The sequence below is a fragment of the Cervus elaphus genome, chromosome 11, assembly GCF_910594005.1.
Source record: "Cervus elaphus chromosome 11, mCerEla1.1, whole genome shotgun sequence".
NCBI classification, from domain to species: Eukaryota; Metazoa; Chordata; class Mammalia; order Artiodactyla; family Cervidae; genus Cervus; species Cervus elaphus.
Window position 1 is genome coordinate 2,257,802 of NC_057825.1, and position 25,518 is coordinate 2,283,319.

At 65.6% G+C, this 25,518-nt stretch overlaps 1 protein-coding gene across 1 annotated transcript in view; it reads left to right on the forward strand.

Annotated features, from left to right (window-relative positions):
* The first annotated feature begins 5,197 nt into the window (after nucleotides 1–5,197).
* Nucleotides 5,198–25,518, forward strand: part of BRD3 (bromodomain containing 3) — a 35,581-nt gene continuing 15,260 nt past the window's right edge. Inside the window, exons 1-7 of the mRNA XM_043916349.1 lie at nucleotides 5,198–5,341; nucleotides 18,099–18,424; nucleotides 19,211–19,348; nucleotides 19,880–20,027; nucleotides 20,705–20,919; nucleotides 22,498–22,869; nucleotides 25,210–25,338. Coding sequence (XP_043772284.1) covers nucleotides 18,212–18,424; nucleotides 19,211–19,348; nucleotides 19,880–20,027; nucleotides 20,705–20,919; nucleotides 22,498–22,869; nucleotides 25,210–25,338 — 1,215 coding nt within the window. The 5' untranslated portion in view covers nucleotides 5,198–5,341; nucleotides 18,099–18,211. The remainder of the gene's footprint in view (nucleotides 5,342–18,098; nucleotides 18,425–19,210; nucleotides 19,349–19,879; nucleotides 20,028–20,704; nucleotides 20,920–22,497; nucleotides 22,870–25,209; nucleotides 25,339–25,518) is intronic.

Consider the following 25,518-nt stretch of genomic DNA (forward strand, 5'->3'; position numbering starts at 1 on the left):
CACTGCCTGACTGGGGGACGAACCTGCACCCGCTGCGTTGGGAGGGGAAGTCTTAACCGCTGGACTGCCCGGGAAGTCCCCAAGTTTCACCTGTTATACGTTCAAATATTCCTTCACCCCCTTTCTTAATTCTCTTTGTCTGAAGTTCCTATTGGATGGATGACCTAGTGCCTCTTCCCTCTTTCTTAACTGAGTTTTCCAGTTTCTACAATATGTTTTTTTGCTTCCCTAAGCTTCATTATGGTTGGTTTCCTCAAACCTACCTTTGGCAGAACTAATTCTCTCTTCAGCTTTGTCTAAGCTGTTATTTGTCCCTTCCTCTGAGTTTTAAATGTCCATGTAGCCTACATTAAAAAAAAAAATTTCTATTAGTTCTTGGATTTTTTTCCCCCAAACTTTGAGATTTTTTTGTTAGTCTTTTAAAAATTATTTTATGTCTTCAATCATTTCAGACACATTTATTTTATAGCCTTGAGGTTCCTTCTCAGAAGCAGAGGAAATAGAGAGAGGACACAGACAGGGTCATGGAGTTTCAAGACATCAAAGCAGAAAGCTTTCCTTTGGGCGTAAATAAAGCCCAGAGGGCTGGCTGCATCGTCCTATAAGCCTTTAGAGCCCCAGGGATGCCTGGGCACCTAAACTCCCAGCGAGGATTCCAGAGCCCCAGGGACTGCGGTACTGGACAGGCCCAGCCTCTCTCCATTGCACCACATGATCGCTTCTTCAAACAAAACTCAATTTTCATGGTGTGCCTGCTAAGCTGCTTCAGTCATGTCTGACTCTTTGTGACGCTATGGACCCTAGCCCGCCAGGCTCCTCTGTCCATGGGATTCTCCAGGCAAGAATACTGGGGTGGGTTGCCATTTCCTCCTCCAGGGATCTTCCCGACCCAGGGATTGAACCCACGTCTCTTGCTTCCGTCTGCCGCATTGGCAGGAAGGTTCTTTACCACTAGCGCCACCTGGGAAGCCCTAGCAGTGACTGTTTGCCACAGGGAAAACCAGTTAAGAAGAAAAATAAAATCACCCACAATTCTAGTTCCCATGTTTAGCTGCCACGAACCCACTAGCCCAGCTCCCTGGCTCCCTTGCTGGCTTGATTTTCCTCCATGGCATCAAGCACCATCAGGCACTCTGCATATCTCATCTGATAGTCTGTGCATCCCTGGGAGCATGTCAGCTCTGAGACAGCGGGTGCCCTGTCTTGCCCCCCACCGTATGCGCGGAGCCGGGAATCGGGAGGGTGGGGCTTGGCCCCTCACCAGCACCTCCGGGCGGGGTGGAGGGTGGTGAATGAGGAAACGCACATGCAGTGCCATCTCGTGCATGAGAACACCTACTGCGCTGACCGTCACAGCAGTCCTACAGGCAGGTATTTGCTGACCCACTTCACAGCCGGGCAGACTGACGCTCCTCGTCCTGGACGACCTTCTGCCGCCACCGTCATGTGGCCGATGACCTCCCACTCTGGAGGTGTGGGGGGAACAGAAGTGAGAAGGCTCACTCCAGTGTCATCCCGTCCCGGCGGCTCCTCACGCTTCTCTGAGAGAACTAGCCAATGGACTCGGGGTGCTTGATGCCCGCCCCCACACCTCACCCCCCTACCACGATGCAGGCTCCTGGAACGTATTTTGGAGGTGAAGTGTGAACCCCCACCCCACTCCTCCTGAGTTCAAACTGTGCTCAAACTAGAAATTTAACCTCACGGTGCCTCCATTTTGAGGGCTTCCCTACGTGGCTCAGATGGTAAAGAATCTGTCTGCAGGGCCGCAGACCTGGGTCTGATCCCTTGTCAGGAAGATCTGCATAATTGTCCCTACCTCTTAAAACCTGCGAGTCAGTGAAATGTTGTATGCAAAGCTCTCGCCGCTGCAGCTGGCTCACCCTAAATGGTCATCATGGGACTGCAGGAGTAGACACCCTTGCCCCCATCCACCATGGCTCAGCCGGTGCTGGGGGGAGACAGAGATTCCCTTTCCTTAGCTGTTCTGCATCCTCCGCAGTCTCTGGGGGAAGGCCGCACGATAACGAAACTTTTAAGAGACTTGTGTATTGACTCAACTATAAACCAACAGCATCGCCGACTGGGGTCTCCAGGGGTGTGGCCGGGGAAGACTGTGGCAGGGAGCCGCTGAGGCCCTGAGTCCTGGGCTGGCCTGAGCAAGGGCTTAATCAAGGCCAAGTGCAAGCTTTAAGGAAACGGCTTTAGGTCTGCAGGGCTCCTGTTGGGCTGATGGGGCAGCTGCCCTAGCTGCTGGGGGTCTGGCTGCCCTGAGTTTCACAGATGGGGCCTGGAGAGGGGGCAGAGGTGCAGGAAAGGTTGTTCACACGGCCACGACGCGCTGGATCTCTTGTAGGGCGTGGGGGGCCTGGAGCCCTGCTCTCAGGGAATTGTCACACTCCCTGAGGGTGCAGACGGCCCATACGCAGCCTAATTAAGTGAGAGACCAGGCCAGAGATGGGAGCCAAGACCGAGGCAGACCGGGGGCCCGCTCACCCCTCACGTGCCTTTCTCCTTCCGCAGCTGCAGGGTCAGGCCCTATTTTTATCCTCCTTTGACAGACGAGAAAACCCCGGCTGGGGCGATTAAGTGACTGTGTCCCAGGCACATGGAGGCCCAGTCGCTCATGTCAAAGCTACGAGAGCCTTGGGAGGGAGAGGATGGAGCCAGAGGAGGTGGGGAGCTCAGGGCCAACCCCCCGAAGAAGCCTCGGGGAGGGGACTTTTCACTGGGCCCGAGGGGTCGTTAGCCCAGGGGCCGAGCTCTCAAATGTGAGCATCGCTCACGTTTCTCTTACTGATTCTGCTTCCCAGAGACTTCTCCAGCCTCAGGGAAGGTCACTTGGCTGAGCTCTCTTGGCTGTGGGTGAGTGAGCAAGGAGGACCAGTGGACAGGGGGAAAGCAAGAGGCAAGGACCTAGGTCTGTGCATCAGACCCAGGTTCTCAGGGGCGGCCCAGGCTCCTGCTAGACTCCTGGGAGGGACTCCTCCGGTCAGTGGGAGGCCAGAGGAGGATGACCAGGGTACTGGGCATTCTGTCTGCAGACTTGCCAGCCTGGTTGGTCATGGATGGCCTCTGTGTGCGTGCCACCCAAGTCCCTGCAAGGTCTGGACCAGGTGGAGAGGCTCTTTGTTTGGCCTCAGGAGTGGGGTGGGATCTTCTTCAGCAGAAAGGTGGACCATGCTGATGGCCAGAGAGCCCAGAATACCCATGAGTATGAGAACCAGGCGGCAGGAAGGCGATGACTAAAACAGAAGTGGGTAAACTGGGGTGCCAAGGTGGGGCTGCGGAAAAGCTGCGACCGGGATGGTAGTTCCAAAGGAGTTCATCGGCAGGTCCTCACCTCCCTTCTCCAACCTTCTCAGGTTTGTAAACTAAAGAGGCTAAGGTCTTCCCCAGCCAGAGCCTTGTCCCCGCGGGGTGTAAGAAGTCCCCTGTTCCAGGAAACGGACAGTTGGGAGGGTGGGGGAAGGGTTTGGCCTCCTCTACAAGCTGCACTTCTCCGGAGGCCAGGCGTTGGTGTCTCAGCTCTCTGTGCCCCACGGCCACTTCAGCGCCCAGGGTTTCCTCACCTGTAAGCCGGGCGCAGAAGGCCTGCGCTGGGTGGGTGTGGGGCCGCACCCGCTCAGGTGAGCCGGCGTCCGCTTTAATGTTGATTTTATAAAGACGCCCACATCTGCGGCAGCAGCACGCCTGCTCAACCTGTAACAAACCCAGTGACCTCAGGGGCCTGGGAAGGATCCAGCCCACACAAGGAAACTCCACCTTGCGGCTGGCAGGATCAGCGGGTACCAAGGAAAATTTGTTATGTTTTGACTTTCCATGGGGGTTTAACATATGGAAGGGCTTCCCTTGTGGTTCAGCTGGTAAAGAATCCACACGCAATGCAGGAAACCTGGGTTCAATCCCTGGGTTGGGAAGATCCCCTGGAGAAGGGAACGGCTACCCACTCCAGTATTCTGGCCTGGGGAATCCCATGGACTACAGTCCATGGAGTCACAAAGAATCCGACAGGACTGTGACTTTCACTTTCACTAGTATAGGCAAAGTGTATCCACTTTAGGTTATGAAAGTGAAAGTGAAGTGGCTCAGTTGTGTCTGACTCTTTGCAACCCCATGGACTGTAGCCTACCAGGCTCCTCCGTCCATGGGATTTTTCCAGGCAAGAATACTGGAGTGGGGTGCCATTTCCTTCTCCAGGGCATCTTCCCAACTGAGAGATCGAACCTGGGTCTCCTGCATTGCAGACAGACGCTTTACCTTCCGAGCCACCAGGGAAGCCTACTTTAGGTTATAGCTAGATAAAAATCGACTTAAGGAGGAATTGCCACCCCCCAAAAAAAGATATCAAACGTGTCGAGGAGCTGAATCTTTCAAAATACAGAAAAGGGCCAGGGCCCACAGGTTTTACCTTCGGGGCCCACTGCTGGAATCCCAGCCTAGGGACCTTTGATCTCATTCCTGCCTCTAACAGGGGAAGATGGGAAAGAGGCTGGCCGGGGGGGGGGAGGGGCGCGGGGGGCAGGTCTCAGGGCAGAGCCGGGAACGTCCCCTGCTTCTCGCCAGCACGGGGCACTTGGCGCCCCCTCCCACGGCCAAGAACTCGAGCGACCAGGCCCCAGCCTGATACCGGGACCGGAGGTGGGCGGGCTGGCGGGAGTGGGGCAGATGGGGGCGCGGCCGAGCGCGGCTCCTCCCTGGGCGGGGCCGCCCCTGCGCGCGCGCCGACGCCCCGCCCCCGCCCTCCTGCGCGCGCCCCCGCCAGGCTAATTAGGCGCGCGGTTTGTTTACAAACATGGGCGCCCGGCAGGTGCGCGCCGCCCGGACCGTGCGCGCCCGGGTTTCCAGGGCGGCCCCACCGACTCGGGGGTCCTCGGGCGAGAGTGGGAGAGGCAGGCGGGCGCTGGCCGTCCTCCCGCCTTTTGCGCGCCTCTTTGGGCACCAGGAAATACGCCCAGAGGCGTGTGTCCCCTGCGCCGGAGTGGGCGCGGGGGCGCCGCGCAGGGTCTCCGAGTCGCCACCGGCGCCGAGCCCCGCCCCCGCGCGCCCCCCGGGCCGGGCCCGCTCGCGGCCGGGTCGGCGGGGCGGGCGGCGGGCGGGGGCGCGCGGGGCGGGGCGGGGCGCCGGCGGGGCCGGGACATGTAGTCCGCGCGCCACGGCCTCCCCTGGGCGGCTCCGGCGCAGGCCCGGCCGCGGACTACGACTCCCGCCAGGCGCCGCGGCGCAGCGCATGAGCCCTGCTCGGCTCCGGCGCGTCTATTATGCTGCCGGGGCCGGCGAGCCAAAGAGGAGCCGGCCGTGCGGGCCGGGAGGGGACGGCCGCCGGAGCCGCCGAGGCCAAGTACGCCTTTCTTTTGCTTCCTTGCGCGCGCGGGGCGGCGGGCGGCGCGGGCGGAGGCGGGCCGGGCGGGCCGGGGAGCGCGGCCCCGTGCGCCCCGCGCAGGCCGCCGGCGCGTCCGGGGAGCCTGGCACCCGGGCGGCCGTCTCCGCCGCCGCCTTTGTGCGCGGCCACGATGCAACAAAGCGCGGCGGCGGCCCGGGGTCGCGGCGGCGGCGCGGACCCCTCCCCTCGGCCCTCCGCCCGCGCCCTCCCGGCCGCCCGCGTCCCGGGCTCGGGGGCGTCGCCGCGGCCGGGGCTCGCAGCCTGGAGTTGGCACGGCCCGCGCGCCCTGCGCCAGCGACCTCCCGCGCTCCCTCCCTCACGGAAAGGATTTTTTCCCCCCCTTTTCTCCGCCCGCCATCTTTTGAAGGGGGGATCGGGGAGGACGCGGAGGGGAAGGTAGAGCTTCGGCGCCACTTTGCCCGCGCGCGCCCGGCCCGCCTCGGTCCCTGGCTGCGGGGCTCGCGCGGGGGCTGTCGCCGCGGCTGGGGCGGGGGGCGAGGCTGGCGGCGCGGCGTGGAGGCCGCTCGCTACAGAGTTAGGGGCCCGAGCTGACTTTGGAGTTGCTGGGTCCAACGTCCCTCTGGAGTTGCTGGGTCGTTGCAGCCCAGAGGAGTTCCCGTTTTGAAAAACAGCGTGAAAAGCGCTTACAACGGGCGAGATCGAGTTGGAGCGGGAGGAGCTGGGCTGGGCCCTGGCTTGACAGCGCGGCACAAGCCCATCGGGGAGAAGTGCTCACCCCAGGCCTCACACGGCTCCCCCGGCCCTCGTGGGCTCCCCAAGAATTAACGTGGGGCTCGGGGGAGTCCTCTCCGCCGGTTGCTCGTCGGGGTCAGGGCCGGGGGTGGAGGCCTTGGGTCGCCTCCTTTTCCCTCGGGGCCAGGGGCGGTTTTGGAAAGATAAGAGTGGGAGCATGGCGCGGGTCCACCGGCAGACCCCCCGGGGGCCGTCCCGTGGTCCACCCTGCGGGTTCCCGCCTTTGGGCCCAGTCCCTGACCATCCTGCGATCCTTCATTTTGGCTGGAAGCTTTCTACCCAAAAGCGCATAACTGGGGCTCCTTCCCGTGTGTTCCCTGGGTTGTGGCTGCAAAGTTAATGGTGCTGGGGGGTGCTGTTGTGTATCCTTTGGGCAAACTATGGGCCGGGGAGGGCGGGGGGCGGAAGGCGTGTAACTGAGGGATCGCTGCGCGCCCCCTCCCCCCAAGTGAGGACAGAGGAAAAAGTTTTTTTTTTTTTTTAAACCTTGTTTTGTAGGCTTTCTTCCTGACTCTTTCTTTAAAATGGGGGTTCTTTTCCTGAGTCCCTGGATGGCATTACTCCTGGGGGAGAGGTTGGCATTCAAGGGGGTGAAGAAAAGGCCTGAATCCCTGCGAGGGTCTGGCTTCAGGAGTTAGGGACCTCCCCGCTTCCCTCCCCCTCCACCATCCTCCTGCAGCCGGGAATCCAGCCTCTTATTTGCAAATAAAGCTCTGTTTGCCCTTCTCTGTCGTGAGGCCTTGATGTGTGCTCGCGGTTACAGATCCGGAGAGATAGGGCGCACGGCGTCTGGGGCGGGAGGGGACGCGGGGCGGAGTGGGCTGTTTCTCCCTGACCTTTCTGGTAACCTGGGAGGTGGGAGGGGGGCAGGCCTCTGGAATCCCGCCGCAGCAGCTCCTCAGAAGCTTCGATCCAGCCCCAGCCCCGCCGCGGGGACGTCCGGGGAAGGAGGGCCAGGCGGCGCCGGTCGATTTTTGTTTTGTTTTTAGAAAGTGGAGTAATTGCCTGCCCTCCACAACAGCCCGTGCGCGCTTGGGAAGTGAGCTCGGAGGGCCGGAGGCAATCTGTTAAATACGCTGGGCCCGCCTGGCTCGCGGGCAGAAAGTGAAAGTGGAGGGGGGGGGGCGGTGCGGCGGGGTAGACAGCGCCCGCCCAGCGCCCTCCGGGGCCAGCCGCGCCTCCTGCGCCCTCTTCCTCCAGCCTGGCGCATTGCCAGTCGTCCGAGCCCCGCGCCCACGGCCATTTCCTGGTTCTGGGCGGCAGAGGCTCTCTGGGGAGCGCTGGCCCCCTGCCACCGATCGCAGTGCAGTGGTTGGTGCAGGACACCGCCCCGGCCAGCCTGGCCCTGCACCCACCACTGGGGTCCTGTACTCCTTGGGGAGCAGCGCTCCTCATCCTGTGGGGCCGGGGGAGCTGGCCCAGGTCGGGAGTGGGGTTTCCCCAGGGAGCGTCTGCCCAGATGCATGTGCAAAGCCGCTCTGCAGACCCCCCACCCTCCCCACCAGTCTCGGGGCAGTCTGGCGAGTAGCTGGTCCTCCTTCCGGTCTGCCTGACAGACGGCGGGCTTGTAGAGGCACAGGGCGCCCGTCAGGTCTTCGTAGACCCCGTGCCAGCGGCCAGCGTCTAGTCAGCATTCCTTGCCTCCAAAGGGAACTTTAGTGACATGTGGCAGAGAGCTGCATCGTGCTGGGCACACACCTGTCTGCTGGGAGCTTGTCCGGAGAGCGCCCTCCGCCGCACCCCGAGCTCTGCCCCCTGGTGTCCGTGGACAAGGTCCACAGGTGTCTTAACTGTTGGGTGGCCCGGGCACTTGGTCGAGGGTGCTGATCGGTAGGTGCCCAGGGGGCGGGCAGCTTGTTGACCCCCTCAGCTCCCCCTTGAGTCATGAACCCCTTTGGCACCTGGACCCCCGCTCTGGGGGCCTGTGGTCCTGCCTCCGACAAACGCTGGGCTCTTAAAGGCCAAGGGTGACGTTTCTGGGTCTGCAAGTGGAGATGATAGTTACCTAGGCCGGGGTGGGGGGTGTGTCCAGAGGCCCCGCTGCGTCAGCGCTGTGGGTCAGCCTCTGTTTCTGCGGCCAGGTTTTCACTGTTGCATATGAGAACCTGGTCTGAACCTAACCCCTTGTCAGGGTCTTTGTGAGCTGGAGTCTGAGCTGGCAGGCGCATGGGGGGACGCCCTCCACCATCCTTGCCGCAGAACTGGGGGAGTTGGTCAGGAGGTCACGAGGCGCCTGGGAGGACACGCCCCATGCTCAGGGGCTGCCACCTGGGGTGCCGGGTGCTGCAGGCGCCCCGTGGGGTTTTCCTACAAGTGTTGGAATCTGGGCTCAGGAGGGTGATCAGGAGTGTGTTCGGGAGGGCTGGGGGCACACGTGTCCCAGATGCTGCCCCGTTGTGAGGAGCTGGCGCTGCGGGGTCCCCGCCGAGGTCCCTGGTAGCTGGGGGCGGGAATGCGTGTCGAGCAGCTGGACCTTCGTGCCATGTTATCAGGAGGAGCTGGTGGGCAGCGTGGTCTGACGGCGTCGCAGGGTGAAACTCGGGTGCAAGTGGGAGGAGAGGGCCAGAGGGGTGCTGCCCAGCCCCCAGCCTGCCCGCCCTTGGGGCAGAGCGCTGGCCATGCCCGCCGGGTGCCAGGGCTGCTGGTGCAGAGCTGAGGCCCTGCTGCCTGTGCGCCCCAGATAAGCCACACCCACTCTGTGCTCTGCGGTCTCAGCTGCCAGCAGGCTGTCCCGGCTGGGCCGTTGGGGGTCTGGGTGGGGAAGACACCATTGGCCGTGTGCCGGTCCCCTGAGATGTCGGAGCCTGCACCCCCACGCCCCGAGGGCAGGGAGAGACTGCGCTCGGTAAGCGTGTGAGCTCTGGGGCTGTGGGAAGGGTCCCAGGGGTGGCGGCTGTGACCCCTGACTCTTGGGCACCCCCCACGCTCAGAGCGCGTGCGGGTCCCTCTCCAGGGCGTCCAGGCTCCGGCCAGCCCTCAAGTGGGCGCCCTGCTGCCCTGGAAACGTGTGGGCACCCAGGGAGCGTGTTTGTGTGGGGACCCTGGCTTACTGAGGCTGGGCCATGCGAGGTGCCGCTCTGGGCTGGCGCTGGGGGCGGGGCGCTGGCTGCCCCTCAACACTGGGATTGGCTGGTGGTTGTGGAGTCCCAGCCTGATCTCCCGCCTCCCTGCTCAGGCTCCACAGCCTCCCGGCCCCTCTAGGTCTTGGGTCCCGTCTGTTACGTGGGGCGAAGGGTCAGTGTCCTTGTGAGGGCCGCCGCCCGGGGTATGAGCTTGGGAGGGCCCTGGCGGGCGCGGCCACTGCCTAGGTCTGATCTGGGACGCATGGTGTATGTGGAGCCTCCTCTCACTCAGGATCCCGGAGTTGCCCAGACGGTTGTTGGTGTCAAATGGGGGTTGTCTTTTGGGACAGGCGACAGTGACCGCACGCAGGGCCAGGCCCCCCGGCAAGTGCAGTGACCGCCTGACCCCAGCATCATCTGTGGGGCCGACTGGCCCGGAGAGGCTGGTCCCCCCCTCCCTCTCCAGGAGCGTGGGGGCTGGTCAGGCTGTCCTCCGTGTGTCCCCTGGCGTCATCCCCCCTTCCGAGTGGCCCATCCCTCGCGTGCCCCCCACCCCGTCCCGAGAATTCCCCTGGAGCTTTCCAGCCCTTGACATGCACCGCTGGTGCAGCGTCTCTATGGTTTCTTTGGTTTTTCTTAAGGGTGGATTGTTTGAGGGGGGTGGGGACAGCCTCCCACAGTTCAGGGGGCGTGGCTGGCCTGACCCCCACTGTGAGCAGTGACCCCACAGCAGAGCTGGTCAGAGGCTGGCTTCTCCAGGTAGGCTGGTGGGCTGGGCAGAAACATGGGGTGTCACGGAGCACTGGATTGAGGAGGAGCCTTAGCTGTGGGGGGTGCAGAGCTGAGAGGACATGGGGGCGTCAGGAGGGGGCCAAGGACTCTCGGTGGGCCAGGCTGGTTCCTTAGTTCAGTTCAGTTCAGTCGCTCAGTCGTGTCTGACTCTGTGACCCCATGGACCACAGCATGCCAGGCCTCCCTGTCCATCACCAGCTCCTGGAGCTTGTTCAAACTCATGTCCATCGAGTCGGTGATGCCACCCAACCATCTCATCCTCTGTCGTCCCCTTCTCCGCCCGCCTTCAATCTTTGCCAGCATCAGGGTCTTTTCCAGTGAGTCAGTTCTTCACATTAGGTGGTCAAAGTATTGGAGTTTCAGCTTCAGCATCAGTCCTTCCAATGAACACCCAGGACTGATCTCCTTTAGGATGGACTGGTTGGATCTCCTTGCAGTCCAAGGGGCTCTCAAGAGTCTCCTCCGACACCACAGGTCAAAAGCACCAATTCTTCGGCGCTCATCCTTCTTTACGCTGTGACTCTTGCATCCATACGTGACCACCGGGAAAACCGTAGGTCTGACTACTCGGACCTCGAAGACCCGGGGGTGCTGTGGGCATGCGATGGGGCTGGCCTGGGGGGGTCATGCCCTGACCCTGGGTGGGCTCAGGCCCTGGTCGGGGCTGAGCCGCTCTGGGGAGCGGCCCTTTGGGTGGCCGCTGTGGTGGCACTCACCCCTGCGAAGTGGGCAGTGGTGGCCAGCAGGGCCTGGGGTGTGTGGGGCCCCTGCCCGCCTGGCTGACCCGCTCGGAGGCCCCTCGCCGGGCCCCTGCGTCCCCTCGCTGGAGGAGGCAGTTGGCTCCGTCTGTCACTGAAGCCAACCCTGCCCACACGCCTCCTGTTTCCTGAGGCCCGGCCGCCCCTGGCAGAGGTGCTGGGGCGGCGGGTTGGCCCCTTCCTGCGGGTCAGCGCTGTGTCTCTGTGGGTCTCTCCCGGCCGTTCTGGGATGTGGTGCGGAGCCTACGGGGTTGGGTGGATGGCCTTGCTCACAGCCTGGCTCTGCCCTGGGCCCTTTCACCACTGAACCTCCCACCCCACCCGGAAAGTGGAGCCCCTGTGGCCCCCGCCAATGCTGGGATGGGACCCAGGAAGATGGGGCAGCGTCATGGTGGGGGGGATCCCCCCAACTCAGGAGGCGAGGCCGCAGGGTCTGAGCTGGGCTGGGGGTGGGGAGGAGCTGACACTGGGATGGGGCGCCCGTCCCAGGCTTTCTTCCAGCCTCTGACCTCCGCCCTCCGTGCCCACGTCCCCCACCAGGCTCCCCCCAGCCTGACTGGCTCGAGATCCCCCTTCGGCCTGACGCCCCCCAAGCTAAGAGCGTCCTGCGGCTCCTCACCCCTCTGCCTCCTCCTCTGACCCTGCCCACCTCCCCGCTAATACCCCGGCCATGGCTGAAAGCATGTCCCCCAATGGTGGTGAGTGAGCAGCCCCTGGGTTGGGCACCCCCCCTCCCCCCAGCATCTCCCGAGACATGGAGGAGACCAGGCCGCCCAGGAGTGCCCGACTCCGGCCGCTGGGTCCTGTCTGCGGCGGGAGGGTCGGAGCCGCCGCTGCGGCTGCGTTTTCTGGGCGGTTTCCCTCGTGGCCCCTGGACAGAGGTCCACACTCTGCCCTTGTTTGTCCAGGAACCTGAAGGGCTCTGGTGTCCAGCCCCTCTCGATGCGGCCCTCCGGGTTGAGCCCTCCTAGAGGGGCTGAGTTTGTGTTTTATTTCTGATCACAGTTCCCTGGGGAGGAAGGAGGCGGGTCCCAGAGCCTTGAGCCCAGGGACCCTGGGAAGGGGCGGGGAGATGGCCGTGACCTCTGGGCCCGCCTGCTGTGGAGCTGGGACACCCGCCCCCGCCTGTGGCTGGACGTGTCCTGCAGAGTCCCTCGCGACGGAGTGGCGGGTGTGTGGCCCCAGAGGGTGGGGCGGCCGCGCAGTGACCCCTGGCCCCACCCCTCCACTGCCGTGAGCCAGCCGCTCAGCTTTCTGGGCCCTCCCGTGGGATCCCGCCCCAACCCCTGTCTGCATTTCCTCTCGCCGTTCGAGGGCTTTTGCGGTTTGTCAGCGTTTCCGCCCCGGGTTTCGGATCCCCTCTCTTCGAGGGAAGGCTTCTCTCACTCTGACCTTAGCATGTTTGTGGTGCTGCCGTCAGGCCTGGCGGCGGGCACCTCGGGAGGTGTGTGTGGGGGGATGCTCCCCAGGATGTGTGTGTGTGTGCTCCCCGGGAGGTGTGTGTGGGGGGGGTGCTCCCTGGGAGGTGTGTGTGTGTGGGTGCTCCCCGGGAGGTGTGTGTGTGGGGGTGCTCCCCAGGAGGTGTGTGTGTGGGGGGGGGTGCTCCCTGGGAGGTGTGTATGTGGGGGTGCTCCCTGGGAGGTGTGTGTGGGGGGGAGTGCTCCCTGGGAGGTGTGTGTGTGTGTGTGTGTGGGAGTGCTCCCTGGGAGGTGTGTGTGTGTGGGTGCTCCCTGGGAGGCGTGTGTGGGTGGGTGCTCCCCAGGAGGTGCGTGTGGGTGGGAAGATAGGTGTGTGTGTGTGGGGGGGGGTGCTCCCCAGGAGGTGTGTGTGGTTAGGGAGGTGTGTGTGGGTGGGGGGTGCTCCCCGTGAGGTGTGTGTGGGGGGGGTGCTCCCCGCGAGGTGTGTGTGTGGGGGTGCTCCCCGCGAGGTGTGTGTGTGGGGGGGCTCCCTAGGAGGTGTGTGTGGAGGGGGGAGTGCTCCCAGCCTCGCTCTCCCCTCTGAGGGGCTGGGGTCCGGGGGTCCCCACGCAGGGCATGCGTGAGCCTCGTCATGGCGAGGCCAAGAGCTCCCAGCTCGCTGTGCCCGCGCCCGCTCCCGCTCCCGCTCCCAGCCTTCTCCTGGAGGGCTGGTTCTCAGCGGGCCTGGGGGTGTCGGGGGTGGGCTGCACGTTTTGCTCCTGTGTGTTCATCCCAGGAGGTGAGACCGGGGTGAAGGGGAGCCCGGGCGCCTTGCAGGTCTGCCCCTGCGTCTGGGCTCTGTCACCTGTGCTTCCCACCCCATCCCGGGCCGTCCTGCCTGAGTCCCCGTGCCCAAACCTTGGGTCGTCTCTGCCGGGCCGGGAGCCCAGGGAGCAGGGCTCTGCCCCCCAGACCTCACTATTGCTGTGGGGTGGGGGGCGCAGGGTCCTGAGTGCCCCAGGAAAGGGGGCTTCGCCTCTTCTTCCTGAGGTGGGGGCTTCCCAGTGTGGCCAGCAGAGGGGCCGTGGAGGCCCCTTGCATGCCCCGCTTCTACTCAGAGACCCCCAGTCATTTCAGCCCCGCTCCCACCCCTGTGATCACAGAGCAGACGTATCTCCTGCATAAGACTTGATCCTCCTCTCTGAAGCGTCAGGACTGTTAAAGACTTGTACCGCACATCGCCGTCACCCCCAAAGCACTGACGTTGAGTCCACGGTCATCAAATGACTGTGTGGACGTAGACGCCTCCCTCTCACTGTCCAGCAGGTGTTTCCAGCGCACTGGCCCAGGGCGGAGGTGCTGGGGGTGGGCACCGCCTCACCCGCCCCGGCTGTCCCCCCCAAGCCTCGAGGGGCCCCGAGGCATCCCGGGCTGGGTGGAGAAGCCGACCCCCATGACGGGCAGCCTTCCTGCGTTGGAGCTGGGACCCCAGAACACTGCCCCAAGGAGTGAGCTTTCTTCCTCGTTCTTTTGCAGCGGCAGCTGGCCCTTCGCCGCTGCGGGTCGGCCTTCTGTGTCCGTGTTTACCTCCCCGGGAGGCTGACATGTTTCCCTGCAGGCTGTCGTGTCTGACCTGGGACGTTGTCTCAGACCCTGGGGGCTGCAGGAATGCAGGCACGCTGGCTGGGTTCTGAGACCCCGGGGGCTCCGTTGGGACACGCCTGGTGTTGGGGGAGCGGAAGTCGGGCTCCGGCCTGTTCCGTGAGGCTGCGGGTTGCTCCCAGCCCGATCACGGCGGGCATTGCCTGCTTGTGCCCTGAGTGTACTGGAGTGGGGGCACTCACGTCCCAGGGGGTCACGGGCGTCTATGGGGGCCCTGCTCCCGCCCCAGGGGGCAGCTTGTCCGCGTGGTGGGGGCCTGAGTGCCCGGGGCCTCAGTTTCCCCACCTGCAGCCTGCCCCTGTAGTGCTGCCAGGGGCTGACCTGGGGCCCCCGAGGGGAGCTCCCCGCCGGACAGTTCCTCTGCTCCTTCTGTGGCCCCTCCTGGTGCCCCCACCCAGCCGCAGGGGCTTAGGCCATGGGAGCGGGCTGGAGCCTTCTGGAAACCCGCACTCCTGAGTTTGCCTTGTTTCTCCCCATGGAGGGGGCCTGTGGGCACCCCCCGCGGGGCTCTCTTGAGGGAGAGGTTCTGGAGTCTCTGCCAGTGGACGCAGGCACCCGGCCACATTGGCCCCCCTGCAGTCTTCTTGTCCGGGTTCCTAGCCAGGGAGGCCAGGTGGGCAGGTGACCAGCGTCCGTCCTGGGTGGGGCCTGGCAGGGCTGAAGGGAGGGGGTGGGCTGTCCGTGTGCCCACGCTGAGTCCAGGCCTGCTGGGTGAGGAGACCCCCTGAGGGGCTGGTGTCCCCGGCTCTTTAGCCACTGTCCAGGAGCCCCTGGCCCCCATGTCCTTGAGTGTGGGCACCATGCCTCTGTCCTTGGGGCTGGCATGGAAGCGCTTGACCGCTGACGGCCGTGCCAGTGGTCAGCCAGGAGGGCAGCTGGGACTTGGAACCTGGTGTGGCAGACCCTAGCAGGTACGCCCTGCTGCCCTTCTGCGGGGCCCCCGTGTCTGTGGCATCTTTGCATCCCCAGCTGAAGTTAGACTCAGACCAGGAACTCGGAGGGGTGCCGCTGCCTGGGACCACCCCCCGGGGTTGCGGGGGCCCTGCTCGCAGTTGTGGGGGGGCCATCTGGGGTCTTATGACTGCTGGGCACCCTCTCTCACCCTGTGATGCCAGGAGCCAGGTCGGGAGGCAGGGGGGTTCTGGGCTCGCGTTCCCCGAGGCCCTCCGTGGCTAGGTTCAGGAGATACCCCGAGGATGGCAGAGCCTCAGCTTTGTCATCTGTGCGGTGGGCCTGCTCACTGGCCATGTGGGATCACGTGGCATCTCCCCTTCAGTGGGGGTGGAGGGCCCGCGGCCGACCACCCAGCATCCTTCGGGGGTCTCCACCATCTGCCCCCGTGACCTCGCCCAGGAGGGCAGCTGGGGAGGCCTGGCCAGGGCCCGCTGGGGGCGGGTGCACGGTGAGCCTGGACGTGGCCGGGCGGTGAGTCCCCGGCCTGTCCTGTTGTTTGAAGTCCCCACATGGCTCTGGCCCTCTTCTCTGGGACCTATGTCGGTTCAGGTCTGAGCCCTGGAGGGGCGGGTGGGGGGCAGCTAGTGGACTGTGGCCCCAGCTTCTTTCTGGAAGCAGCCTCTGCCTTCCGGTCCTGGGATGCGGCCCGACCCCCGCCCGGACGAGGCGGCTGACGGACGGCACAGCTGTGGTGGGTGGCCGCCTGCTGCCTGGACAGGTGGGCGTTGATAGGGTTTCTTGGCCATCCAGGCAACGTGGGCCGGGGTGGGGGGTGTGAGGGGGTCGACGGCGCCTCCTGGTGGCGGTGCTGGAGGCTGCATTTGTTTGCAGAGGCCCCCTGCCCGTGCCAGCTGCAGGCTGTGGGGCGTCCGGCAGCGTCAGTGTGTGTCCTCGCTGAACCTCACACGCCCTCCGGGGTCCGCGGTGGTTCTCGCCTCGGGACTGTCTGTGGTCTGTGGTCGGTGTTCTCTGAGCGCGTGCCAGGCCCGCACTGGGCTCCAAGCTGAGCCGCATCGTCTGGGATCCCCGGCCCTGCCGAGCCGGTCCCCGGGCTGGGCGGGAGTGAGGCGGGACCCAGGAGGTGGCCCCTCCTGGGCGGAGCCGTCTGCCTTGTGGGGCCTGGGCGCCCAGCCGCGGAAGCAGTGTGTCCATGTTTGCGGCGGGGGCTGGCCGCCTGTGGTCTGCCGTGTGGAGTGGCCAGTCACTGGTCAGGAGAGGGGGCGGAGGTCGAAGGGCAGGCTGCGGGCCCCTGTGCGGCCCCGGCCCGTCCCTGCAGAGAGCTGTGTCCACCTGTCCTATGTGTGCAGGGGGCCGGGCTGCACCTGGGCAGCAGCCTGGGCCCTTCCTGGGGCCCCCGTGTCCCCTCGGGTGGTTTCAGGCCTTGGTGGTGTCCTGCCTGTCCCCCGAGGACCGCGTATCAGCAGCGCTGGGTACTGGGTGCCTGCCCGCCCACCCCATGTCTGGGGGCCCGCGTGTCCCACACCTGGGGGTTCAAGCCTGGGGCCCCACCCGGCCCGCACTGGGGGGTTCACTCTCCCTGCACCTGGGGCCCCACCCGGCCTGGGGGCCAGGCTGGGCTTGTCCGACATCAGGGAGGAACAGGGCGTGTCCTTAACAGACCTTGGGGACCCCCAGATCGGCAGGCCCGTGGGGTGACTGGCGCATGTCCACTGGCCTGAGTGCTCTGCGCTGGGCTCCTTTAGTCTTGACTCCCGTGGGGACCCAGGCGGACTGAATCCCGGGGTTGGTGAAGGGCAGAGCTAGGATTGGGACCAGGGGTCCGGCCCCACATCTGCTCCGCACCCCTGAGCTGCCTGGGGTCTGGGAGGCCCAGCCGGTGATGGCGCTGGGGCGAAGCGGGGGGAGACACGGGCCTGTGAGGCTGCAGCAGCCAGGACGGGGGAGACCAGTCACTGGTCAGCTCGGGGCCTGCAGGCCAGAGTGGGACAGGCAGTGCTGGTTGGGATGGGAGCCCCGTGTGGGGCAAGGCTGTTGACGGGGGCAGGTTCGCGGGGACCCCAGCAGGCGGCGGTGGCACTGGGCCAGAAGTGGTCAGACCTGCGGGGTGGGGGGCACAGACCGTCGCTGTGCGGTGGGGACTCGGGGTGTCAGCCAGCCGGCCTGGCCGCCTCCCCAGGGAGGCCCTGGAGCTGGCATGGAGGAGACGTGCTCAGGCCCTTGAGGGGGCACCTCGGGGTCGTGTTCCAGAATGTTCCTCCGAGGAGGGGAGCGGGCGGGTAGGTCTGCTCCGTGCGTGGGACGCGCCTGGCCTCTTTTCGGAGTCGTCTTCGCTCTGGCTTGGTGTTGGCGGGGAGGCAGAGGAGGCGCTGGCCTGGGGGAAGCCCCTGGTGTGTAGCTTTCCCTGATGACTGTGGTGTAAACGCGCCCACGTGGCAGATTGCGGGCTGCCGGCAGGATGTCAACCAGCTAGAAACACTCTGCAAGTTACAGCGACCTGCTTTTGCAAATCGTAGCTGGTGGATGTGGTGCCCGTGGCTGACGGGTGCTGTTCTGAGGGCCCTCTGGCCCCCACACAGGCCCTGCCTCCCAGCCTGGGCCCGCTTGGGAGGGCCACCAACTTCCTCCCAGGACGCGGCGGGGGAGCCACTCTGGGGGTGGCCCGTCTGTCACCCGCCACACAGCTGTCCGCGTGGGGCTGGGCGGCCTCCTGACACACGTGAGGCCGCGGTGGCCAGTTCCTTCCCAGCGCTGCGCGTGGAGGAAGTTTGGCGAGCCAGGCCGCGGTTCAGACAGTCCCCGTCCGCCGCCCCCCGCCGCCCTCCCCGATTGGCTGGGGACCGGCTGTGTCACAGCCCGGCCGCCATCACAAACCAGGGCCCGTTCTCGTGGTTACATTGGAACCCCCATCACCCGTGTGCCGTGCGTGCTCCCCGCGCCTTTCTGCCGGCCTGGCTCGGACGTCGGGTCCGTGTCGCAGCTCTCGACGTGCGAGTTGCTGCCCGGAAGGTTGTTGCTGTCCAGGCCGGTGTAGAGGCAGTCCCCCGCGCGCCGGCGGCTGGTGGGCGGTGAGCCGACACTGGCTGCGGCTTTGGCCTCCGCCTTGACGGCCGCCCCCGCGGCCCCCCGCCCCTCGTGTCTCCCCCACCCGCCCGGGGCGGGGCACCTGCTGCCGTTCTGCCTCCCGTCCCGGGTCTCTCTCCCTGCCCCGGCCCGAGGGCAGCGGCGTGACAGTGGTCCTGTGACAGGTGAGGGCGGGCCTGACCGGGGCGGACGCACCAAGGTGGCCTCGTTGTGACCGCGCGGGCTCATGCGCCCGTGGAGCTGGCTGAGGCCGAGGTGACCAGCCATCCCCACCGCGGCCCCTCCCGCCCTGCAGGTGCTGCCTGGTTGGGCCCAGACATGGGATGTCGCGCCTCGGCGGGGAGCACAGAGGAAGCCAGGGCCTCCCCGAGCCGCTGCCGTGACGGCCAGTGAGCGAGCAGCCGGAGGATGTCCACCGCGACGCCGGTCGCCCCCACGGGGATCCCGGCGGCCCCGGGCCCAGTGAACCCGCCCCCGCCGGAGGTCTCCAACCCCGCCAAGCCCGGCCGCAAGACCAACCAGCTGCAGTATATGCAGAACGTGGTGGTAAAGACGCTCTGGAAACACCAGTTCGCCTGGCCCTTCTACCAGCCCGTGGACGCCATCAAGCTGAACCTGCCTGTGAGTACCCCGACCCCTGCCTGTGAGGGTCCTGCCCGCTGCCCCACCCCTGACCTGGAAGGACGGCCCCTCTGGCCTCGGCCCAAGTGGTGCAGGGAGGTGGCAGGTGCTAGGAAGGCGGTCCCAGCCCAGAATCTGCGAGGATGGAAGGGCAGAGGGGACACACGGGCCTGGGTGTGGGGAGCGGGAGGCCGCGGCCTCGTGGGTGGACAAGGTGGGCCGGCCTGGGCACAGAGGCGCACTGAGGCTCACCCTGCACCAGCCCCATCCCACGGAGTTACGCGTCTGCACACAGTCCTGTGCTTATGTGGGGGCGGCCAGCCTTCCTGGGGACGGCGCCCTAACTGCATGCCTGGGGCCCGCCTGACCATCTGACGGCTTTCTCCTTTGGGCCCGAGCGGAGAACCCCAGAGTCCTGCAAGGGGAGCCCTGGGCCAGCACTCGGCAGCCTGGCTTCTGAGCCAGCTTGGCCCTTGGGCACCTGCAGGCCCTCGAGTGAAGTTTGGGATGCAGGGACGAGATGTCCTCGTCCAGAGCCTAGACCTGCTCTGCAGTCCTCTGCCCACACAGACCCCCGTCAGACCAGAGGGGCTTGGCAGGGTTCGTGCTGGCCCAGGGCTCCCCCAGACCTGGCGCCCCCCTGCCCTCAGCTGGACAGAAACCTGGGTCCAGCCCCAGCAGCGAGCTGCCCGAGAAGACCGCCTCGTGCGCAGTCTAGGCACTTAGGAATCATGAAAACCGTCTTATTGAATCCAACAGTAATGTCCCTGACTATTTCTTTCCTAGGATTATCATAAGATAATAAAAAACCCCATGGACATGGGAACCATTAAGAAGAGACTAGAAAATAACTATTATTGGAGCGCGAGTGAATGTATGCAGGACTTCAACACCATGTTTACAAATTGTTACATTTATAACAAGGTGAGAAGGTGGCGTGGCATGGGCCCCATCTGCTGCTGTGAGTGACCAGGGGGGAATGCCGGCGTGGGGTTGGACGGTGTCCACCAGGCCAGGCGCGTCGCAGCGGCTCTCAGACCGATTCGGGCCGCCGCGGCCTCCTGCCCAGCCTTGTCTGGCTGCGATCCCGGTGTGCGGGGCTCACGAGCCACGTGCCTGAGGGGCCGCCCTGTGCGTGGGCCCACGTGCCCTGCTGGCACGGCGAACGTTTGAGCAGCCTTTTCAGAAGGAGGCAACACCCCAGATGCTTTAAAACACCTGCGCACTTGGACCTTGTTTCCTCTCTGATGGGACAAGGAGTGGCTTTTTATCCTTTGTGCTTTCTGAGTTCTGAGAGCTTCCGCATTAAAATGTGTTCCTTTTGCTTCCCTCCCGCCCTGCAAGATCCCGTAACAACTTTTTAAATACGTATTTTTCTTGAGCAGCGGCTGCGCGTTTGCCGTGAGCAGCGTGGCTCCATTCCAGTGCGTGACCCTGCTTCTCCTGTGTCTTCAGCCCACAGATGACATAGTGCTCATGGCCCAAGCCTTAGAGAAAATTTTTCTGCAGAAGGTGGCTCAGATGCCCCAGGAGGAAGTTGAATTACTGCCCCCTGCTCCAAAGGGCAAAGGCCGGAAACCAGCTTCGGGAACACAGAGTGCAGGTGAGGGGGGTGGTGCCCGCCTACCAGAGCCGACGAGAGTGTCCCCTCCGGGCTCAGCACGCCTCTCTGCGCGGTTGGTGGCAGTCGGGGCCTGGGAGCCAGCGCTCTGCCGTGTGGCCTGCAGGCCGCCCACCTTGGTGCCTGCTTGGGGCGGGCACTGTGGCCTTGCCGGGTCCCCAGGCTCCTCCCCGCTGGTCCTGGCTGAGAGGCTGCTCCTTCTGGAGGCCACACCTCTCCTGTGTCCCCTCCAAGGACCCTGCCTCCCCAGCATGCAGCATGTTCTCTGTGAATGGCCCAGGAGTGGCAGGGGGATGGGGTCGGCACCAGGAGCCCGGGGGTGGCCTTCCCTGTCCTGAGATCCCAGAACCACGGTGGGTCCCCATGGGGAGCTGTCCAGGGTCCCAGGAGGGGCCAGTTCTCTGGAGAGGCGGGGCAGCGGCTGGTTCTGCAGCTCCGTCCGGTTACCCAGTGACGGCCTGGGGGACCGGGTTAAGCCCTGGGCTCCGACCTCTCAGGCTGTGACCTCCTGGGCCACCCGCTCCATCCTGGTTCACTCACCCAGGCCTCAGAGATGGCCGCCGTGAGGATAACGGCCAGGGTCTCGGGAGGAGGGGCTGGTCCGAGGACACTGTGCCACAGACCCGGGCCAGCTCCGCCTCCTGTCTTCTGCCCTCAAGGCTCACAGCAAGTGGCGGCCGTGTCCTCCGTGTGCCCTGCGACCCCCTTCCAGAGCGTCCCCCCCACGGTCTCCCAGACGCCCGTCATTGCCGCTACCCCCGTGCCAACCATCACCGCAAACGTCACGTCAGTCCCTGTTCCCCCGGCCGCCGCCCCACCTCCCCCCGCCACGCCCATCATCCCTGTGGTCCCTCCCACACCGCCCGTCGTCAAGGTGAGCTTTCCCGGTCCCGGGTGGGGTAGTGGGGGCGCTCTGTCCCTTCCCTGGGCACAGGCTGCCCCCGGCACGGCCGGCCTCTGGACCGGTCCAATCCGCCCGTGGGGTGGGCCGCGATTCCCAACAGCGACGTTCGGAGCCGCAGGTCACACAGCTGGCGAGGGCGGCTGGGCTGGGACCCCGGCGTCTCTGGCCCCTGTGGTACAGACGGGCTCCCGGCGGGGCGTGCAGGAGGGCACGCTTGGGTTTCCAGCGGTTGGTGCGGGGAGGGCGGCGGCAGCCTCCGTGCACGCCCCTCCCTGGCTTCACTGGGAGCCTCCCCTGCAGGACCCGACTCGGAGTACTTGCTTTCCGCGAGGTCCGTGGCCAGCAGGGACGGCCGAGGGTCCCGCTCCCGCTGACGTGCACCGTCTTCTCCGCTTTGACCCTCACAGCAACCCTCGGGGGCAGGCAGTGTTTCCCCCATCTTTCAGATGAGGAGGCGGGCGCGCAGAGGGGTTAAATGGCTCCCCCAAGGTAACACGCCACTCGCCCTGCCCCGCGGCCTCTACTGCCTGCCCTTGGTGGTGCTGGCAGGCTGTCCCGCCCAGCGCCCTGCTGCCTTGGAGCATGTCCCGTCTGCTGCGTCCCCATGAGCCCAGGGGCCCCGCGGCACGCGCTTGGCCTGCCGTGGGCGCCATGACGTGCGTGTGTGGGTGGCTGGCTCGTGCCTGCCAGCCTTGGGGCAGGGGCTTGGCTGGGGCAGCACCCTTGGTGGCTGGCCTTGGCGGCGTGCACGCGGCGGACCCCGGGGAGGCCGCTGGCCGGGTGCTCATGGCTCCCGGGGGCTGCCCCGCCTGCCTGACGGTGTCGGGGTGGGGGGTCCTGAGCTGGTCTTGGGGTGGCTCCCCACCCTGCCTGCTTAGGCGCTCCACACTCCCCAAGGTGCCCGCCCAGCAGGGGTGGGCGGGTGGCTTCGGTGTTCCCTCCCTGGGCGGGGAGCCGCTCCTAGAGTCAACTCTGGACCTGCCCAGCGCTCGGCCCCGGGGTCCTGGCTTCCAGACCCTGCGCCCCTGCTGGTGTCTCTGGGGCCCCCCGCCCTGCCGCCCGCATGCTCCTCCCGTGCCACTGTCTGTAGAGCACCCACTTTGAGGCTCGTGTCGGGGACGCCCCCTCTGGTTCGCAGGGGTCTCCCATATCTGCTGTCCCCGAGCCCCACTGGGTGACTGTCCCAGTCACAGCGGGACCCTGCTGTGGCAGGCCCCTAAGCCGTGGTGTGGGCACAGGTGGGCAGCATGATACGTCTCAGGGTGATGAGCACCCCCCGTGACCGTGGGGCCTGGGGGCCCAGGTGGCCTGAGTCCAGCCTCACCACCGCCAGCTGTGTGACCTTGGGCAGGTGCCGTGGCCCCTCTGAGCCTCGGCTTCCTGCGTGGCGCGGGGGCCCCGGGAGGGCGGCGGTGACTGTGCATGCCCTCGCTTCGCTCGGGGCCTGGCGGGCGGTCAGCGCTCCAGGAGCGCCCTCGGGCGGGTCCTGGTCCGTCCCGCCCCCCGCAGGCTCGGCTCCCGGGCTCACCGCCGTCTCCGCTGTTGCAGAAGAAGGGCGTGAAGCGGAAAGCGGACACCACCACGCCCACGACGTCGGCCATCACCGCCAGCCGCAGCGAGTCGCCCCCGCCGCTCTCGGACCCCAAGCAGGCCAAGGTGGTGGCGCGGCGGGAGAGCGGGGGCCGCCCCATCAAGCCGCCCAAGAAGGACCTGGAGGATGGCGAGGTGCCCCAGCACGCGGGCAAGAAGGGCCGGCTGTCCGAGCACCTGCGGCACTGCGACAGCATCCTCAAGGAGATGCTCTCCAAGAAGCACGCGGCCTACGCCTGGCCCTTCTACAAGCCGGTGGATGCTGAGGCCCTGGAGCTGCACGACTACCATGACATCATCAAGCACCCCATGGACCTGAGCACGGTCAAGGTACGCAGGCGGCCGGCTGACCGCGCCCCCTCCCTGTCTGTGCGGCCCCCGCCGGACGTCCCGAGGGGCCACGGCGGTGCGCTCAGGCCAGCCCAGGGGCGGCTCCGCAGGCCCCGGGGAGCTGCCCGGCTCCCTCGGCCTGGCCACAGCAGCAGGCAGGGCCTTGGGGCTGGCCCGGGGCCCCGGCAGTGACTTGAAGGAAGCTGTGCTCTGCCCTGTTCCCTCTGAAGCTGCGGCTTCCCATCACCTCTTTCTGTCGAGCCGCTTTCGTTCCTCATTTTCTTTCTGTCCTGGTGCATCTGCGGGGTCTCTGTAAGGCTAGGCGAGGAGGCCCTTCATGGCCCAGCCCCTCCCAAGACAGACGCGGGTCTTGGAGGAGGCTGTGTCAGAGCTGACCCCAGGAGCCCTGCCCTCTCAGGCCCCGCACCAGGGTCTTGCTGCCCCGGGGGCTTCTCCCTTGCCTTTTGTGGGCATTGCAGTGGGTCAGGCCAGGGGCGGACAAGCAGAGAAGGGCAGGCTTGGGCCAAGCAGGGATGGAGGGGGCTTCCTGGCTGGTGGCCGCTCCAAGGGCAGGGGATCGGGGCTGGACTGAGCTCCCGAGGGGTCTTCCCCGCGTGGACGAGGCGGCTCAGGCCCGACACAGCTCTGCTCCCTCGGCCTGTCTCAGTCTCTGAGGGTCTGAGGGGTGTCTGCCACACGGGGGCGTGTGTGGCCCTGCAGAGCTGCCCCCACTGAGGGGAGGGGGCTTCTCTGCACCTGTGGGGTTGGGGCCCTGAGATGCTGGTCTCAGTCATTCTGCCCCCGCTCCGCAAACGCTGCCCTGGGACAGACTCTCCTCCTGGAAGTCTTGCTCCCCCTGGGGGCAGGACAGGCCCGGCCGTCCTGGGCAGTGGTTCCTGGGGAGCCCGCTGGGCTGGGTGACTGAGCGGCCTCCTCACCCTCTCTGACCCTCGCCCTGGTCGCAAGGGCAGGCGCCGGCTTCCTCAGACACACTCAGTGCTCTGGGGGCCCTGCCTGTCCTGGGGTCCCGCAGCGCCAGCCGCTTTTCCTGGGTCGAGATTTCATCTGCATGATGCGAACAGAGGGTCAGAATGCGAGCCGAGCAGCAGGGGAAGGGAAACCCTACCTCTGGTTCCACCGCCCTCCTTCCCAGGGGTGATCATTGCTGATGGTTCGGTTACATCTTTCCTGACCAGCTCCTGGCTCAGGCTGGCCCTTTCCCAGCAGGTTTTGGCAATGGGGCAGTGGTTCCCAGACTCCGAGGTGCACCGGGACAGTGGCCAGCAGTCAGATTCGGGCCGGAGTCTGAGACTGTCACAGGTGTTGAGAGAGTCTCGGGTGCCCATTTGCTGAGCCGCTCCAGAGTGGGGAGGTTGTACAGAGGGCTGGAACCCAGCAGCCCCGGAGTTGCTGGAAGCTCCCAAGGGGGCAGAGGAGGGTGAAGAGGAGGGCGATGTGCGCTAGGCTGGAGGGGCTGCAGGTCCTAAAGTCTGACCACCCGCTGCCCCTCCTCCGAGGCCAGGACTTTGTTACTCTGGGTGCAGACGGGGTGGGTGGCTGGGCTCTGGCCCACAGTGTCCTGCGCAGTGGAACACGGGCCCCAGGATCAGTGGGCACCTCAAACCCCCGACCCGAGGTCCCTGACACATGAGCTCCACGTGAACCCAGCCAGGCCTGGCAGCTCACACCTCGAGAGCTGCTGCCCGCTCTGCGCTGACCTTGCTGCCTCCGTGCGGCGCCCCCGTCAGGTCACACCCTGTCCCCCACCGTGGTGCCCGCTGTCCGTGTTCCCGGGGACAGCAGGATAGTTGGCTGCTGCCGTGAGGCAGGCTGGCCAAACAGCACCTGGAGTCCCCGGGGAGAAAACTAAGGGTCTCATTCTGAGAGCTGAGTCATCCCCTTGAGGAGTGCAGAGTGACTTCCTACCGGAAGTTGCTCGTTCCCTGCCAGAACCCCTGCCAACGGGGACATGGACGTGTGAAAAATTACGCAGGACTTAGAGCTGGAATTCGGGGTGAGGATGGCGTGGGTGGTGGCTGCGGGAGCTGACTCCTGTGAGCGCCTTTTTCTTTCTCCCTGAGGATCGGCCTCTCTCCCGGGCTCCCGGACCCTCCCCTCCAAGCCCCCGAGCCCCCTTCCGCCCTCTTTCCCCCGGGATCTGCCTCTCTCCTGGGCTCCCAGACCCTCCTCTCCTGGACTCCTGGATCCTCCCCTCCAAGACCCCGAGCTCCCTTCCGCCCTCTCTCCGCGCCCCCGGAGGTGGTCTCGGGCTGCTGGCTTGGACCCGTGGCAGGCGCCGAGGTCCGGTGGTGCCTCACGCCCGTGGCGTGTGTCTTACAGAAGAAGATGGACAGCCGCGAGTACCCAGACGCGCAGGGCTTCGCCGCCGACATCCGGTTGATGTTCTCCAACTGTTACAAATACAACCCCCCGGACCACGAGGTGGTGGCCATGGCCAGGAAGCTGCAGGTGAGCCCGGCGCTGGGGGCGGGGCCTCCTGGGGAAGGCGGGGTCAGCCGCTTTGCTGGGGGCGGGGCCTCCTGGGCAAGGCGGAGTCAGCCGCTTGCTGGGGGTGGGGCCTCCTGATCAAGGCGGGGTCAGTCGCTCTGGGCAGGTGTCCGGAGCATCCGGCCCGGGAAAGCGCAGGGT